Source organism: Megascapheus bottae, chromosome 17 (assembly GCF_031878675.1).
Source record: "Megascapheus bottae isolate mThoBot1 chromosome 17, mThoBot2.hap1, whole genome shotgun sequence".
Classification (NCBI taxonomy): domain Eukaryota; kingdom Metazoa; phylum Chordata; class Mammalia; order Rodentia; family Geomyidae; genus Megascapheus; species Megascapheus bottae.
In genome coordinates this window covers 32,854,373-32,872,327 of record NC_143525.1, presented here as the reverse complement: position 1 = coordinate 32,872,327, position 17,955 = coordinate 32,854,373, and the positions used below count along the sequence as shown (strand labels likewise).

The 17,955-nt window shown below is 40.5% G+C and overlaps 1 protein-coding gene across 2 annotated transcripts in view; it reads left to right on the top strand.

Annotated features, from left to right (window-relative positions):
* Npepps (aminopeptidase puromycin sensitive) overlaps nucleotides 1–17,437 on the top strand; it is a 77,114-nt gene extending 59,677 nt beyond the window's left edge. For both annotated transcript variants that reach the window (XM_090350718.1, XM_090350719.1), the window contains 9 exons: nucleotides 1,709–1,848; nucleotides 3,322–3,456; nucleotides 4,825–5,044; nucleotides 10,617–10,759; nucleotides 12,295–12,351; nucleotides 15,017–15,124; nucleotides 15,625–15,780; nucleotides 16,683–16,730; nucleotides 17,009–17,437. In XM_090350718.1, coding sequence (XP_090206844.1) covers nucleotides 1,709–1,848; nucleotides 3,322–3,456; nucleotides 4,825–5,044; nucleotides 10,617–10,759; nucleotides 12,295–12,351; nucleotides 15,017–15,124; nucleotides 15,625–15,780; nucleotides 16,683–16,730; nucleotides 17,009–17,161 — 1,160 coding nt within the window. In that variant the 3' untranslated portion in view covers nucleotides 17,162–17,437. The remainder of the gene's footprint in view (nucleotides 1–1,708; nucleotides 1,849–3,321; nucleotides 3,457–4,824; nucleotides 5,045–10,616; nucleotides 10,760–12,294; nucleotides 12,352–15,016; nucleotides 15,125–15,624; nucleotides 15,781–16,682; nucleotides 16,731–17,008) is intronic.
* The last annotated feature ends 518 nt before the right edge of the window (nucleotides 17,438–17,955 follow it).

The window sequence follows — 17,955 nt, the reverse complement described above, 5'->3', positions numbered from 1 at the left end:
TCTTACCTGGACTGACTTGGAACTGCAACCCTCAGATCTGAACCTCCTGAGTAACTAGGATTACTGGCCTGAGCCACCCAAACCTGGCCTAGAATTACTCTTTAGGTCTGACAAATAATATGATGGGTTTATTATCCACATAAATCTCTTTAAGTGTCTTAATTCCTTTTTTTTTTTTACTTCATAGCTATAATCTGCATTTCAGTATTGATAGTCATATCACAATTATTTTTGACAACTAATATAGGCAACAACATACCAAAAACTTGAAATACCTTCATGAGGAGGGTTGATTTGTGGTTTCATTTAATAGTCAGGCCGTATAACTTGTTTAAATAATGTTAGCTATGAAACTTATTTTAATAATTCAGTGCACTAGCATTAATACTTTTGTTTGATATCTTAATATACAGTCTATTTTGCTGTCTTTATAATCTAAGAAAATGTTTTTGTTTTAAAAATGTTGCTTTGGCTTTTAGATATGCTACCTCATTGATAGAATGCAGAAGCTCCCAGGATGTGATCTATCTACTTCAGTAAAAATTGAACCCTTGGCTGGGAGTTTGGCCTAGTGGTAAGAGTGCTTGCCTAGCATGCACAGAGATCCAGGTTTGATTCCTTGATACCACATACAAAGGAAAAGCTGAAACTGGTGTTGAGGCTCGAGTGCTAGAGCTCTAGCCTTGAGAAAGCCCAAGGACAGTGCTCAGGCTGAGTTCAAGTCCCAGGACAGGCAAAAAAAAAAAAAAGAACCCTTCACAGTTTGAACAGTGTATGTTCTGTTAAGGAATATAACTTAGAGGTTTATAAATGCTATTTTATAAGGGGAAAGTAACAGTTAAGTTTAAATCAGTGTGAACTAGGCATATAGCTTGGGTAACCTTAAGTCCCCAAGTTGAAAACCCAGTTCCCCCAAAATATAGTTTAAACTACTGCATTTGTTAAATCTTCAAGAAAGTACTGTTTTGTTTTGCTTTGTTTTAAGGCTGTTGTGATTTTTTTTTTTAGTTGTAGTTGGTAATTTTTTTCTTCTATTATACCAGTATTGTTCAATTCACCTGGAATAGTTTATGTAGCACTAGGAATGAGGTTCTTATTGACTTACTATTTAGAACAATATCTAACATTGTTTTCTTCTCCTCTCGTTTTGTTGTTGGTTGTGGGGCTTGGATTTAAGATCGAGGCTCTGTCCTTTTGCTCAAAGCTAGCACTCTACCACTTTGAGCCATAGCCACTTCTGGTTCTCTAGTGATTAATTGGAGATGAAAATCTCACAGACTTACTTGCCCAGGGTGGCTTTGAATTCTGTTCCTTAGATCTTTAGCCTTCCGAGTAAGCTACAATTACAGGTGGGAGCTACTAGCACCTGGCCCCCTGACATCTCTTTTCTACTTTTTTTTTTTTTTTTTTTTTTGCCAGTCCTGGGGCTTAAAATCAGGGCGTGGGTACTGTCCTTGAACTCAAGACTAGTGCTCTGCCACTTGAGCTTAGACACTTTTTGCTCAAGGCTAGCACTCTGCCATTTGAGCCACAGTGCTACTTTCTGCCTTTTCTGAGTATATGGTACTGAGGAATCAAACCTAGGGCTTCGTATTTACTAGGTGAGGACTCTACCACTAGGCTACTCTCCTGGGCCCTTTTTTCTACTTTTTAATCAATTTCTTCCATTGAAAACCATTTTTCAATTTTTTGTTCTTTTCTTGCTCAGGAGAAGATTGCCCTCAATGGATGGTTCCTATCACAGTCTCTACTAGCGAAGACCCCAGTCAAGCCAAACAAAAAATTCTAATGGATAAGCCAGAGATGAATGTAGTTTTGAAAAATGTGAAGCCAGATCAGTGGGTGAAGGTGAGTACAGTAATAGCATAGACATTTTATCTTACCTGAAATGATTTGTCTGTCTCACTTTATATATTTTATGATGGTCCCTAAAATTTACTGCTTCAGTTTAGGCTAGGACTTTTCAAAGAAATCCTTTTTGTATGTGTGCTGGTCCTGGGGTTTGAAGTCAGGACCTGGGTGCTGTCCCTGCTCAAAGCTAGTGTTTTGCCGCTCTACAAGCATGAGTTATTGACAACTGGCTAAGAAAAACTTTTCTGTTTTGCTTTTTGGGGGGGGAGGTGGGATAGTCAGTCATGGGGCTTCAACTCTGGGCCTGGGCACTGTCCCTAAGCTCTTCAGCTTAAGGCACACTCTTAACACTTGAGCCACAGCACCACTGCCTTTCTGGTGGTTAATTGGAGATAAGAGTCTCATGGACTTTTGTGCCCGGGCTGGCTTTGAACTGCAATCCTCAGATCTCTGCCTCCTAAGTATCTAGGATTGCAGGAATGAGCCACTGGTGCCTGGCAAACATTAATACTGTAAAATTTAGGGCCATTTTTCAAATAGTATTGTCCAGACACTGCCCCTTATGTTAGGTGGGGGGATTCGTAGACAAGCAGATAAAATGACTAAAATGTCAGTGAGACTCTTTCTTTTTTTTTTTTTTTTTTTTGCCAGTCCTGGGGCTTGAACTCAGGGTCTGAGCACTGTCCTTGGACTTTTTCATGGCTAGAGCTCTACCACTTAAGCCATAACACCATTTACGGCTTTTTCTATGTATATGGTACTGAGGAATCAAACCCGGGTCTTCATGCATGCTAGGCAAGCAATTCTTACCACTAGGCCAAACTCCCGGCCCCTCTTTCTTTTTTTTTCCCGTCCTGGCTTGAACTCAGGACCTGAAATTCATAGTTCAAAGCCAGCCCGGGAGCTGGGCGCCAGTGGCTTACACCTGTAAGCCTAGCTACTCAGGAGGCTGAGATCTAAGGATCATGGCTCAAAACCAGCCTAGGCACTAAAATCTATGGGACTTTTATCTACAGTTAATCACCAGAAAACCGGAAGTAGCACTATGGCTTAAGTGGTAGAGTGCTAACCTTGAGCTGAAGACTTCAGCTCAGGGACAGTACCTAAGCCCAGAGTTCAAGCCCCATGACTGATTACAAAAGAGCCAGCCTGCGGCCAGAAAAGTCTGTGAGACACTTAGCAATTAACCACCACAAAATAAAGGAGCTGTGGCTCAAGTACTTGAGTGCTACCCTTGAGCAAAATAACTCAGATGCACCCACACCTTGAGTTCAAACCTCAAGACTAGCACAAACACACCAAAAAACAAAACAAAACCTGGAAAAGAAATGGGGCTAATATTTTAGCTAAATGGAAGAACATTTGCTTAGCATGTGTGTGAGAACCTGGGTTTGATTCCTCAGCAGTATAAAACTTTTTTTTTTATTTTAAATGTGAGAGTGGTTAATGATGTTTATTGGATCTTTTCAGTTGAATCTGGGAACAGTTGGCTTTTATAGGACCCAGTATAGCTCTGCCATGCTGGAAAGTTTATTACCAGGCATCCGTGACCTTTCTCTGCCTCCTGTGGATCGACTTGGATTACAGAATGACCTCTTTTCCTTGGTGAGCATCTGTCACTGAAATAGTATGGTAGAATTTGATTATTAAAGAATCTTGTTTTTGAAAAATAGAAGAATTAGTTATTTCTGAAGGTTTGGCATCTTTGGGGTGCAAGCAAATGACTTACTATTAATTACATAAAAAGATTGGTCCTATGTAATTTACCAAAAGTAAATGCCTTTCACCACTTAAGCCACTTACTTTATAGCTATCTTTAAAGCATCCTTTGGGGATCACCAGCTCTTGTCCCCTGTCCATTTCCATCTTTTTCTTCATCTTTTCTTTGCAATAAACTTCTCTTGTGCTCTTAAAAAAATAAAGAAAAATAGCCTTTTTTATGAGGCAAATAGTCCTTTCTTTTTAATAGAAATAGATATGAGTTTTGGGAAAATTTATCTATTGATTTTTGAAAAAAATAAGTGATTTTATGTTTTACTGTGGTATAAAGTAGTATACTTTGCCGAAAAACTAAACACTGCTATTATTCTAGTTTATAACACATTAACTTGAGAAATATATTTATATTTGGTTTTTTTCCAGAAAAAGATTTAGTAGGATTGTATTTATGACTCCAACATATTTAGGTAATTCCTGGATGTCTTTGACTGAGATAAAATTGTCCTGTTGTATTTTGCCAGGGCCTCATGCCTATAATCCTAGCTACTCAGGAAGCTGAGATTTGAGGATCACAGTTTGAAGCCAACCTGGGCATATGAAGTCTTTGAGGCTATTATTTCCAATTAAACATCCCCCCCCCCAAAAAAAAAAAAGGAGAAGAAAGCCTGGAGAGTAGCTGTAGCTCAAATGGCAGAATGCTAGCCCAGAGCCAAAGAGCTCAGGGAGGGCTGGGAGTTTGGCCTAGTGGTAGAGTGCCTTGCATGCACAAAGACCCGGGTTCAATTCCTCGGTACCATATACATAGAAAAAGGCCAGAAGTGGTGCTGAGACTCAAGTGGTAGAGCTCTAGCCTTGAGAAAGCCCAAGGACAGTGCTCAGGCCCTGAGTTAAAGCCCCAACACACACACAGAGTAAAGGAGAGGTGAACTAAAGTCCCACATATTTTTATAGCTTTTTTGAAAGTATGAAAAATGTCAAGACAAAGCCAAGGTCCTAGAAGCTGAGTAGAAATAGAACTGATTTAATGTTGCTCTGAATTACAGAAGTTTCATATTTAAAAGAAAATTAAATATCAAGTAAATAAGGGATGCTGTCATAATAGAATTTTTATTTGCTTTAACTATGTTCTTCTGAGCTTATAGTTTCATGTCCTTAAACTGAAAGCATTGTTAGATAATTCCAAAAGTACATGCTCATTTGTTTTGTCTTGTTTTGTTTGAAGGCTAGGTTAATTTATGTCTTTTCCTATCCCAGGCTCGAGCTGGAATCATTAGCACTGTAGAGGTTCTAAAAGTCATGGAGGCTTTTGTGAATGAACCCAATTACACTGTATGGAGCGACCTGAGCTGTAACCTGGGGATTCTCTCAACTCTCTTGTCCCACACAGACTTCTATGAGGAAATCCAGGAGTTTGTGAAAGATGTCTTTTCACCTATAGGAGAGAGATTGGGCTGGGACCCCAAACCTGGAGAAGGTAATAAATATTCAGAATGGGAAGAATCAGTCAGTGGTTAGCAATTTAATTAGCATTTTCTTTGTATTTGTTGGATATTAGTAAATATTTAATTAGCAGAAAATAAAACAAGTATTCCACATACGCTGGCGGAATTATATGGTTCACCAACATAGAAAAAGTAATGTATATATCCATTGCTAAATAAGGTTCCTGCAGAATGATGGAAATGAAAGTTTTCTATAGAGTTCCAGAGGCTTATTTATAGTCAAAGAAAGCTACAAAGAATTTCATATTTTATTTGTATTACCATAGATATAATTTGTAAAGATGCTTAGAAACGGCAGCTAGCTTTCTGAATTAAGGAATGTGTTCTTTAGATTATTTCTGTAATCATGTATATTTTCATTTTGGGGGCAATGCTGAAGTTTGAACTCAGGTCCTTAGGCTTGCTGTGCAAGTGCTCTACCAGTTAAGCCATGCCTCCAAGCCTATACTCACATATTTTTTTTTGTTTTTATTTTTTTGCCAGTCCTTGGGCTGGAACTCAGGGCCTAAACGCTGTCCTTGGGCTTTCTCAAGGCTAGAGCTCTACCGCTTGAGCCATAGCACCATTTCCAGCTTTTTTCTATAAATGTGGTACTGAGGAATCAAACCCCAGTCTTTGTGCATGTTAGGCAAGCACTCTACCACTAGGCCAAACTCCCAGCCTGAACTCTTAAGCTCTTCAACTCAAGGCTACCACCCTACCCCTTGAGCCACAGTGTCACTTCCTGTTTTCTGTTTAATTGGAGCTAAGCATCTCACAGCCTTTAGTGCCCAGGCTGGCTTTGAACCATGATCCTCATATCTCAGCCTCCTGAATAGCTAGGATTATAGGCATTAGCCACCGTGCCCAGCCATTTTCTCTTTTTATTGCCATTTAAATGTTGAAAATGGTAATTTGAAGGCTTTAAAACTTACTGCCACCTGCTGATAATGGTGGTATTTTTCTCCTGACTAGCTTTAATCTTGGAGGCTTCGTTTTGAAGGTGATGCTAGGGGTTGAACCCAGGGCCCTTGTACATGCTAGCATTATTCCACTGAGCTATATTCAAGTCTTGTTAATCTCAGAGTCTTTTGAAATAAGGAAACTAGTTGTAATACCTCTCACTCTGTATCTTTCCTTCATGGAATTAACAAATATTTATGTGACTAGTAAATGTTGATTTTTTTTTTTTAAGCTGGTGATATAAAAGCAGGAAAAACATTGCCCTGTGTGGCTTTGATCCTAGTGGGAGACTCCAGCAAACAAAACAATTAAACATATTGTTTTCTATTTTTTAAAGGTTGGGGGGCGGTGCTGGAGTTTGACCTAGTGGTAGAGTGCTTGCATAGCATGTACAAAGACCTGGTACCTGTTCCTTGGTACCACATACATGGAAAAAAAACAAAAGTGGTGCTGTGGCTCAAGTGGCAGAGCTTTAGCCTTGAGAAAGCCCAAGGATAGTGCCCCGGCCCTGAGTTTAAGCCCCAGGACTGGCAAAAATAAATCAATTAAGTAAGTAAAAATAAAAATTGGTAAGGTAAATAGGGAGTACTGGGCTTCTATTTTTGAATGGTTGGAGAAACTTATGAAGTGATCTTTTGAGTATAAGCAGAGACCTGAGGAGAGGTATGGAGGTGTGAGGTTCTCTAGGAAAAAGTAGTCCAGACAAAGGGAATAGCAGGTACCCAGGACCTAAGGCAGGAACATGTAGGCAGAGATAAGTGTGATGGCAAGCAAGATTGGATCCTATACCTAAACTGTAATGTTTTACTTCACAATGTAATATGACGTGCCAATTTAGAGTTTTGCAGAGAAACATGATTTGAATTACTTGCCTGAAGAATAAACAAAAGAAACCATTAAGAGTAATTTGAGTGTCAGTGATGAGCACTCATGGGTAGTATATTGTGTGCAGAAACTATTTGGAGGACTTAGCAAGTAGCAAGGAAAAGGAATCAAGTCAAAAGTTGTTGGGGCTGGGAGTTTGGCCTAGTGGTAGAGGGCTTGCCTAGCATGCACAAAGGCCCGGTTCGATTTCTCGGTACCACATACATAGAAAAAAAAAGCTGGTTAGAGCTCTAGCCTCGAGAAAAGTCCAAGGACAGTGCTCAGGCCCTGAGTTCAGGCTCCAAGACTGGCAAAAAAAAAAACCAAAAACGGTTGTTGTAGGGTTTGGGGCATAGTTCAAATGATACCTGCCTAGCAAGTACAAGGGCCTGAGTTCAAACCACAATACTACAAATAGAAAGGAGGGGGGAGGAGATGAAAAAAGAGAGAAAAGGAAAAAGGAAGGGCGGGGAGGCAGGAGAGGAAAGAACTGCTATAGATGCAACATTAGATGCAAATAGGAATCAAGCAATGAGGTATTGGACATCTTGAATTGTCAGTGATTTGGGGATTTTTTTTTGTTTTGTTTTGTTTTTTTGAGGGATCAGTTGTGGGGCTTGAACTCTGGGCGTGGGCACTGTCCCTAAACTCTTCAGCTCAAGACTTGCCACCCTTCCCCTTGAGCCATAGCACCAGTTTCTGGTGGTTAGTTGAAGAGTCTTAAGCACTTTAGTGCTCAGAGCTGGCTTTTAACTGTGATCCTCCGATCTCAGCCTCTTGAGTAGGTAGCATTACAGGTGTGAGCTACTGCAACCAGCATAAATTTTAGGTGATTTTTTAACATCTTAGTGAAGATAGTCCAGAAGGCAAAACAGGGTAAATATTTGGGAGTTATTATACTGTAGATAGTATTTACAGCCACCTTGACATCCTGAATGCTAAGAGCATAAATATGTACCACCGTACCTGGTTCAGTGGTTTTTTCCAAAGAAGCTCTAGGCTAAGTGACAGTCCTTACCTACTACCTTGGCAGCACTAATTTTCCTGTTTTATGAGGTTGTCTATTCTGAGTTTTTTGTTTTGTTATGTTTTTTGACAGTCCTGGGCTTGAGCACTGTATTTGGGCTTTCTCAAGGCTAGAGCTCTACCACTTAAGCCACAGAACCACTTCCAGCTTTTTTCTACATATGTGGTACTGAAGAACCCTGGTCTTCGTGCATGCTATGCAAGTACTGTACCACTAAGCCAAACTCCCAGCTCTGAGCATTTTATAAGTAGATTCAAAATAGATAAATATAATATATGACTTTCTTGTGTTTGACTTCTTTCATTTAGCATGTTTTCAAGATTCATCAATATTTTGTGGCATATATCAGTATCACAATGATTTGTGTAGAATAGTATTCAATTTTGTGACCATAACATATTTTATTTATTAGTTGATAGACACCTGTCTTGGTTCTACTTTTCAGATATTAATTCTATGAATATTTGTGTACAAAGTGTGTGTGTGTGTGTGTGTACATACTTTCGTTCCTCTTGGGTATATATCTAAGAGTGAAATTGAAGGTAAATGTGATAACTATGCTTAGCCTTGGAAGAGTTGCCAAACTATTAGAAAATGACTTAAGAGTTCAAGTTTATCTACATTTTTTTTTTTTTTTTGCCAGTCCTGGGCTTGAGTTCAGGGCCTGAGCACCATCCTTGGGCTTTCCTCAAGGCTAGTGTTCTACCCTGAGCCACAGCACCACTTCCAGCTTTTTTTCTATATATGTGGAACCGAGGAATTGAACCTGGGTCTTCATGCATGCTAGGCAAGCACTCTACCACTAGGCGAAACTCCCAGCCCCCAAATTTATCTACATTTTTACCTGTCCTTTTTTTTTTTTTTTTGCCAGTTCTGGGCTTGAGCTCAGGGCCTGAGCACTGTCCTTGGACTTTCTCAAGGCTAGAGCTCTACCACTTGAGCCTCAGCACCACTTCCGGCTTTTTTCTGTGTATGTGGTACCGAGGAATCGAACCCGGGTCTTCATGCATGCTGGGCAAGCACTTTAACCACTAGGCCAAACTCCCGGCCCCCTTACCTGTCCTTTTTATTTTATTTATTTTGGTGGTATTACAGCTTAAACTTGCACTTAATATGCAAGCACTCAGTATAGTATAAGTATAAGCAGTCACTCTGTAGTAAACTATGTATAGATTATTATTTGCATTTCTTTAATGACCAATGATGTTTCACCATCTTTTGTTGTGGTGGTGGTGGTTTTGTTTTGTTTTTGAGGAAGGACAGTACTGGGTTTGAAATTAAGGTCTTATGCTTATTAGGCAGGCTCTCTACAACTTAGGCTATTGCCTGAGTCCACTGAACATCTTTTTATGGTCTTTGCATGTCTTTGGAGTAATAATTTATTAGGTGTGTGTGTGCTTGTTTGCGTGCCAATCCTGGGGCTCAAACTCAGGGCCAGGACACTGTCTCTGAACTTTTATTGCTTAAGGCTATCACTCCACCTCTTGAGCCACAACTGTACTTCCTGATCTTTTGGTGGTTAACTAGAGATAAAAGTCTCATGGACTGGCTTCAAACTGTGATCCTTGGATCTCAGCCTATTAAGTAGGTAGGATTACAGATGTGAGCCACCAATACCCAGTTCATGATCCATTAGATTTTACATTTTGGGGGCGGGGGGGTGGCAGGGATATGTGTAGCTCAATGGTAATGTCTTCGTAGCATTTGCAAGGTCCTAAGTTCAACGATAAGTACCACTCAAAACCTTTTTTTTTTCTTTTTTTCTTTTTTTTTGCCAGTCCTGGGCTTGAGCTCAGGGCCTGAGCACTGTCCTTGGACTTTCTCAAGGCTAGAGCTCTACCACTTGAGCCTCAGCACCACTTCTGGCTTTTTTCTACATGTGGTACCGAGGAATCGAACCTGGGTCTTCATGCATGCTAGGCAAGCACTTTAACCACTAGGCCAAACTCCTGCCCCCCCCCTTTTTTCTTTTTAATTTCAATTTATTGTTCACAGAGGATGCTAATTCTATATGTGTCTTTTTCTTTTTCTTTTGTCGGTCATGGGGCTTGAACTATGGGCCTGGATGTTGTCCCTGAGCTCTTCGGCTCAAGGCTACTGCTCTACCTGGCCAGCTTTTTTTCTTAAACTTGAGTCAACAAAAAAGAGAAAAGATAAGCTGCTTTTCACATGCAATTCTTAGTACTATTAACCAGACTGAGTGAACACTTACTAATGTCTAACAGTTGGCATTTGAGTGTAGATGAAGTCAGCAAATTTAATGTTTGCCACTTCCTTTTTTCTTTAAGATTTGATCAGTTGAAATCTAAATGAATATCTGGGCCTGGTGGCTCACACCTGTAATCCTGGCTACTCAGAAGGCTGAGATCTGAGGATCAAAGTTCAAAGCCAGCCAGCCCCAGCACTAAAGAATGTGAGACTCTTGTCTCCAGTTAATCACTAGAAAATGGGAAATGGGGCTGTGGTTCAGGCTGTGGTAGCCTTGAGCTGAAGAGCTGAGGGACAGGGCCCAGGCCCAGAATTCAAGCCCCATGACCCGAGAGAGAGAGAGAGAGAGAGAGAGAGAGAGAGAGAGAGAGAGAACTAAATGAATATTTTCACCAGTATTAGGATAATTGTTAAAGACCATAGAGTTAGTATAGCACAATTATAAAGTGCAAGTTTATAAAAACAGACTTTTCAAGTAGTCCCTTGCTTTGCTTTTCAATTAGGTCATCTAGATGCACTCTTGAGGGGTTTGGTTCTGGGAAAACTAGGAAAAGCAGGACATAAGGCAACATTAGAAGAAGCCCGTCGTCGGTTTAAGGACCATGTAGAAGGAAAACAGAGTCTCTCTGCTGATCTGAGGAGTCCTGTAAGTTTTTTTAATATATTTCCTTGACTTTTAGCTGCCTAACTCATTCTGTGAAGTATACAGCTTATTAATAACGAAACTGACCAACAGACCATGTCTAGCTCCATTTTAACATATGCTTCTCACTTGTTTTAAGTTTCTCAGTTAATAATTCAGTGCTGAAGGATGATTAGCCATGCACATTCCCTTGAGAGACGTGCTGTTGCTCTACTGTCATGACTGTCATCCACATCTGTGATGGTTCATAGGCTCTCAGTTTTTTTGTTTTTGTTTTTTCTTGCCAGTCCTGGGCTTGAACTCAGGGCTTGAGCACTGTCCTTTGACTTTCTCAAGGCTAGCACTCTACCACTTTGAGCCTCAGCACCACTTCCAGCTTTTTGCTGTATATGTGGGGTACTGAGGAGTCGAACCCGGGTCTTCGTGCATGCTAGGCAAGCACTAGGCCAAACTCCCGGCCCCCGGCTCTCAGTTTTTCTTATAATTTGTGTATATATGTATCCACACGACTGCATGTTTTAACTTGCTTGATATATTTTGTTAACATTACGATAGTTATAGTGAACTCATATCACTTCCTTTTACTGAGTATGGTTGTACATATCTATAGTCTTAGCTGCTGATGAGGCAGGAATCAATAGATTGAAGTTTGAGGTCAACCTGGGCAAAAAGTTTAGTGAAACTTCATCTAATCATCAAGCTGAATAAATGGAAGCATAAGTAGGAGGATTGTAGTCTTAAGGCAAGCACTGGACAAAATTATGAGCCCCTGTCTGAAAAATACCTCAAGCAGAAAAAGGGTTGGTGTTGTTCAAGTGGTTGAGTGCCTACCCAGAAAGTACCAGATCCACAATTCAAACTCCAGAACTCCTTCATGCCTTCAAATGAACATTATCCTTGGGCTTTCTCAAGGCTCTACCATTTGAGCCACAGCACCATTTCCATCTTTCTTTTTTTGTTGTTGGTTGTGGGGCTTGAACTCTGGGCCTGGGTGTTGTCCCTGAGCTCTTCAGCTCACGGCTACCGCTCTACCACTTGAGCCGCTTCCAATTTTCTGGTGATTATTTGGCAATAAGAGCCTCATGGACTTTTGTGCCTGGGCTGGCTTTGAACCTTGATCCTCAGGTCTCAGCGTCCTGAGTAGCTATAATTACAGGTGTGAACCACTAGAGCCTGCCCTGGCTTCTTCTATGAAATATATGGCACTGAAGAATCAAACCATGGTCTTTGTACATGCTAGCCAAGCACTCTAGGCCAAACTCCCACCTTCTCAGATGATGAAAGTTTTTTTGTTTGTTTTTATTTTTGTTTTGTTTTTGCCAGTCCAGATGCTGGAACTCAGGGACTGAGCTCTATCCATGGGCTTTTTCAAAGTTTCTCTACCACTTGAGCAACAGCACCATTTCCACCTTTTTCTATATATGTGGTACCAAGGAATCAAACCTGGGTCTTCATGTATGATAGGCAAGCACTCTACCACTAGGCCAAACTCCCGGCCCCTCAAATGACTTTTTAAATGTTCCTTTATCTCTTCATAGGTCTATCTGACTGTTTTGAAGCATGGTGATGGCACTACCTTAGACATTATGCTAAAGGTGAGTTTATTTGAAACAGGGTCTCATTTCCACCTTTGAGTTTGGATGTACAAAATACAACTTTAAACTTTCTGGCAAGAGAAATACATGACTGGTACAGACATGCATATATTAAAGACTAGCTGGAGAGCTTAGATATGTGGTAGAGTACTTGCCTGGGGAAAAGTGTATGATGTCTGTTTACTATTTGGTATGATACCAAAGTTCTTTCTTTTTGTGTGGGGGAGGGAATAAAAACAAGAAAATGGGGAGAGAAGGAAGGAGGAAAGTTTATCATATGCTTCAGGGTCTATTATCAGTGAACAAGAAAATAACTCATGTGCCTTCTTCATAGCTTCTAGTTTTTATAGGATAATTGCAAAGCAAAAAGACAGATAAAATATAAAGGTAGCAACCAGGCCAGGCATCGGTGGCTCACACTTGTAATCCTAGCTACTCAGGAGGCTGAGATCTGAGGATCACCATTTTAAAAGCCAGTCCAAGCACAAAAGTCTGTGAGACTCTTATCTCCAATTAACCAACTGGAAGTGATGCTGTGGCTCAAATGGTAGAGCTATAGCCTTGACCTGAAGAGCTTAGGGACAGTGCCCAGGGCTTGAATTCAAGCCCCACAACCAACTGAAAAATAAATAAATAAAAATGAATCATAGTGAAAGATAAAGACTGTATTTTGTTGATAATTTAGGAATAATGTGGCAGATTTTAATGAACTAATTCATTGTATATTTGAAATACAGTGTTAAAGTGCCATCTAGTGGACTTGTATAATAGGTTCTCTTTGTAGGAAAAGTACAATAGTGAAGTCTTTGAGCTGAAAAAGCCCTTAGAAGTCATCTGTCAGAGCAGGTTACAGGTGGCATATGCCTATAATCCTAGCTACTCAGGAGGCTGAGATCAGAGGATTGCATTTCTAAACCAGTTTAGGCAAGAAAGTCCTTGAAACTCTTACTTCCAATTAACCAAGGATCTCCAGATATATACAGGCTCATGCCTGTAGTCTTAGTTAGGTACTCAGAAGGCTGAGATCTGAGGATTGTGGTTCAAAGCCAGTCTGGGCACAAAAGTCCATGAGACTGTTATCTCCAATTAACCACCAGAGAACTGGAAGTGGTGCTGTGGTTCAAGTGGTAGAGCTCTAGCTTTAAGCTGAAGAGTTCAGGGACAACACTCAGGTCCAGAGTTTAAGCTCCATGACGGACAAAAAAAAGAAAGTTCACAAGACTTTGTCAATGAGTAGCTAGACACTATGGCCTTTGCCTGTTATTCTAACTATGTGGCAGACTGAGATCAGGAGGATTGAGGTTCTAGGCTAGCCTGAGGGTAAAAAGTTTGAGACTTCATCTCAACAGAAAGAAGCTTGGCATGGAGGTACATGTTTGTCATCCCAGCTATGGCAGAAATAAAAAGATGAGTGCCTGGGCAGAAAGTAAAGATCCTGTCTCAAAAATAACCAATGCAAAAAGGTGATTGGTAAAGCATTTGCCTAATAACCATGAGGCCCTGTGTTGAAACCCCAGTAGTTTCAGGTCCTTGTTTTTTTTGTTTTTTTTTGATGGGGTCTTGCACTTCTATCAGGAACATTCTTGTAGCTCAGCTCTACCTTTGACTCCTGACCTGCGATTAAAAGTGTCTAAGTACCACCATGCCAACCATAGATAGACTATTATTCAGTGTTCCTTTCAAATGCATTTCTTTAAAATGAATAATTATAGTACTGTGGTCTGAGGTCAATTATTTTCAAGTTTTGTCATTGTAAATTAAATTTATGATCTTTTGTTTGTTTGTTTGTTTGTTTGTTTTTGCCAGTCCTGGGCTTGAGCTCAGGGCCTGAGCACTGTCCTTGGACTTTCTCAATGCTAGAGCTCTACCACTTGAGCCTCAGCACCACTTCCAGCTTTTTGTATCTATGTGGTACCAAGGAATTGAACCCGGGTCTTCGTGCATGCAAGGCAAGCACTTTAACCACTAGGCCAAACTCCCAGCCCCAAATTTATGATCTTTTACTAGCTAGTTGGGTATTTTTGTTTTTTGTTTGCTAGTCTGGGTCTGGGCACTGTCCCTTTGCACCTTTTTGAGCCACAGCACCACTGTCCTCAGATCGCAGCCTCCTGAGTAGGATTACAGGTTTGAGCATCAGCACCCAGCTTATTAGGTTTTTCCTCTAGTACCGGGGCTTGAATTTACATCCTCTTGAGTTCCATTGGCTTTTTGTTGTTGTTGTTGTTTTGTGTTTGTTTGTTTTTTTGCTTAAGGTCAGAGCTCTACCTCTTGAGCCACACCTCTAGTTCTAGCTTTTGCTGGTAAATTGGAAATAGAAATCTCACAAATTTGTCTGAGTTGGTTTCCACATGAAAGCCTCAGATTTGAGCATCCTAAGTAACCAGGATTGTAGTTGTGAGCCACTGATGCTGAGCTTATTTCTTTGATCTTGATGTTAAATAGTTTAGAAACAAGATAGGCTATTAATCTAGTGACTTACTGCAATGACAAAATTAGTGCCTAGTGCCCAGCCATCTGAACAAGTATTCCGTTTAATGTAATTCCAGTCTTACCCAGTGAGAATGAGAGATGGAAGTTTTACCATACTGGAAGAGAATCTTAGGTATGCATGTACAGAATTTCCAGGGAAGAGCTAACAGTCTGTCTTTGTTATTTTCCCCAATAGCTTCACAAACAAGCCGATATGCAGGAAGAGAAAAACCGAATTGAAAGAGTCCTTGGGGCTACTCTTTCACCTGAACTGATTCAAAAAGTCCTCACTTTTGCACTTTCAGTAAGTTATAAGGAAAACTGCTTTTAGAAGGAACTGTTTCTAATTGATCTAAGGCAAATGTCTTGATTCAGAATCTTCTACAGCTACCTTAAGACTATACTAATGCTTCCTCTTCTGGGAAAACTCTGTAAGCTTTTGTTCCTCACCCACTAGTTCTCACCCACTACTTGTGAGAATACCAATTGTTGAGAGAGGTGATAATGGAGTGGGAACAGTGAGGAAAGGGATCATGAACTGGCAAGCTGACCTCTGTTGCCTACTTTGTCTCTCTTTCATCCTATAGGATCCTTAGTGGTATTTGTTCCTGTTTTGGTGCCTCATTCTCAGTTTAACCGATCTTTAGGTTAATTGTTTCTTCTTTGCTGTAAGTTTCTGGTGCCAGTTATTAATGAAACAAGAAATTAAATATCTTCAGTGTGGTTCTTCCATGCTTCAACAGTACTTTCTGGCACTAGAAGATATTTTGGATGGGTTAGACTTTTACTTTTCTTTCTTCTTAGGAAGAGGTACGTCCACAGGACACTGTGTCAGTAATTGGTGGAGTAGCTGGAGGCAGCAAGCATGGGAGGAAAGCTGCTTGGAAATTCATAAAAGATAACTGGGAAGAACTTTATAATCGATACCAAGGAGGTTTCTTAATATCCAGACTAATAAAGGTTTGTGAAACTTTTGAGCAGCCTGCAACATGTGGATGTTGTTAAGTGATATCATGAGTTATAAGACCTATAGATTATACTGGTTTTTCCTCAAGGACTAGAGATATATAGCTCAGCAGCACAATTCTTACTAGCCTAAGTGAATTTCTGAGTTCTGTTCAGGGACTAGGGGAGTAAAAGTTTCCTCAAATAGTTACATTTATTTAAAAGGTTCTGGCCATGGCTGGCTCACGCCTGTAATCCTAGCTACTCAAGAGAATGAGGGGACCAGGAGCTTGGCCTTAGTGGTAGAGTGCATGAAGACCTGGGTTCGATTCCTCAGTACCACATACATAGAAAAAGCTGAAAGTGGTACTGAGGCTCAAGTGATAGAGCTCCAGGCAGGAAAGTCCATGAGAACTCTCTAATACACTACTTAGAAAAAGATGGAAGGGGCCGGGAGTTTGGCCTAGTGGTAGAGTGCTTGCCTAGCATGCACGAAGACCCGGGTTCGATTCCTCGGTACCACATACATAGAAAAAAAGCCAGAAGTGGTGCTGAGGCTCAAGTGGTAGAGCTTTAGCCTTGAGAAAGTCCAAGGATAGTGCTCAGGCCCTGAGCTCAAGCCCAGGACTGGCAAAGAAAAAAAAAAAGGTTTTGAGTGGTACTGGCGGGGGGGGGGGGGGGGGGGGGGGGGGATGGGGGGGGGAAATAAGAAGAAGGAAGTGGTGCTGTGGCTCAAGTGTTAATCTTGAGCAAAAGAAGCTCGGGGACAGTGCCTAAACCCAGAGTTCAGGCCCCAAGACTGTACCTTTTATCCTCTATAGCAAAGTAAAGTTGTTGAGAAAACACTGATGTTTTTATGTTGAGTGGAATTTTGTTTCATATCTCTTGTATTCACTTATTACTTAAAATTTTTTCAGCTGTCAGTTGAGGGGTTTGCTGTTGATAAAATGGCTGGAGAAGTTAAGGTAAGTAGTGTTTACTTTTCATTTTTTCAATCTAGAACATAACACTAACCTAGTGTTTCCTTTTTTTTTCATTAAAGATTAGATTTTACATATTTAATATTTGGGGGTGTATTCCCATATGCAGGCTGTCCAAAGGGTTACTTATTTTAGCCTAAGAGGAACAATGGTCAGTCCTCATGATTGAGGCTTATATTTTACATATATGTGCCAGAAAATACTGTTTTATAGCTGTGATTTAACTAATGAGTGATTCTACATTATGGGTTGTCTTACACCAGGCTTTCTTTGAGAGTCACCCAGCTCCTTCAGCTGAGCGTACCATCCAGCAGTGTTGTGAAAATATCCTGCTGAATGCTGCTTGGCTAAAGCGAGATGCCGACAGTATCCATCAGTACCTCCTTCAGCGAAAAGCCTCACCACCAGCAGTGTGAACCTCGAGTGTGAGCAAGCCACTGCTGCAGTTTTGCTGCTTCCCTGCCAGGGATAAGGTGGAGCTACCGAACAGCTGATTCATATGCCAAGAATTTGGAGTCTTCTTTCAAACCAGTGGGGGTTGGACAATGAATGTAGTTAACGGGTTCCTGCTCACACTCCAGAATTGAATACTATTGAAAAAGGAAAATCAGCAATTCAGCAAAAAATAAAAATAAAAATGTAAATATGATAGTAATAAAATAGAGCATAATGAAACTGTGAAACTTCCTGAAGCCTTGTCAGTGGTTCAAAGTATTTAACACTCTCTTGCTAATGACAGATGTTCTGTTTTTATAACCTACCAAAAAGAAACTAGAGGCTTCTGGGGAAAAGGAATTTTGTGAAGTGAGTTCTGCAAGCAGCCTACAACCCCAGGTAATGTGCATTGCTGGGAATAGCTAAACACAAAAGGCTGAAGGAGGTAAAACATAGAGTCTGTGCATAATTACAAGGGGTTTTTTCTGTTGGGTTTTTTTTTTTTTTGGAGGGGAAGGGGCATGCGGACTGAACAGGAAGATAACTTTTTCCTGTGTAACTCAGTCTGAACCAAGGATTGTAGTTTTCCTCCTTGCCTCCCTTCTGTGTGACCCCTTGGCCCACCCAAAAAAGAAAAAAAAAGTTAATAAAAGTTTTAAAAAGTTTAAAAAAAATTAAAAACTGTAAAACGTACCCTGTTGTGGGTTTGTCCTTCCTTTAAGTCTGTCCCAGCCTCCCACTCCCAGTGTCCTTAGAGATCAAGAAATAATAAGGA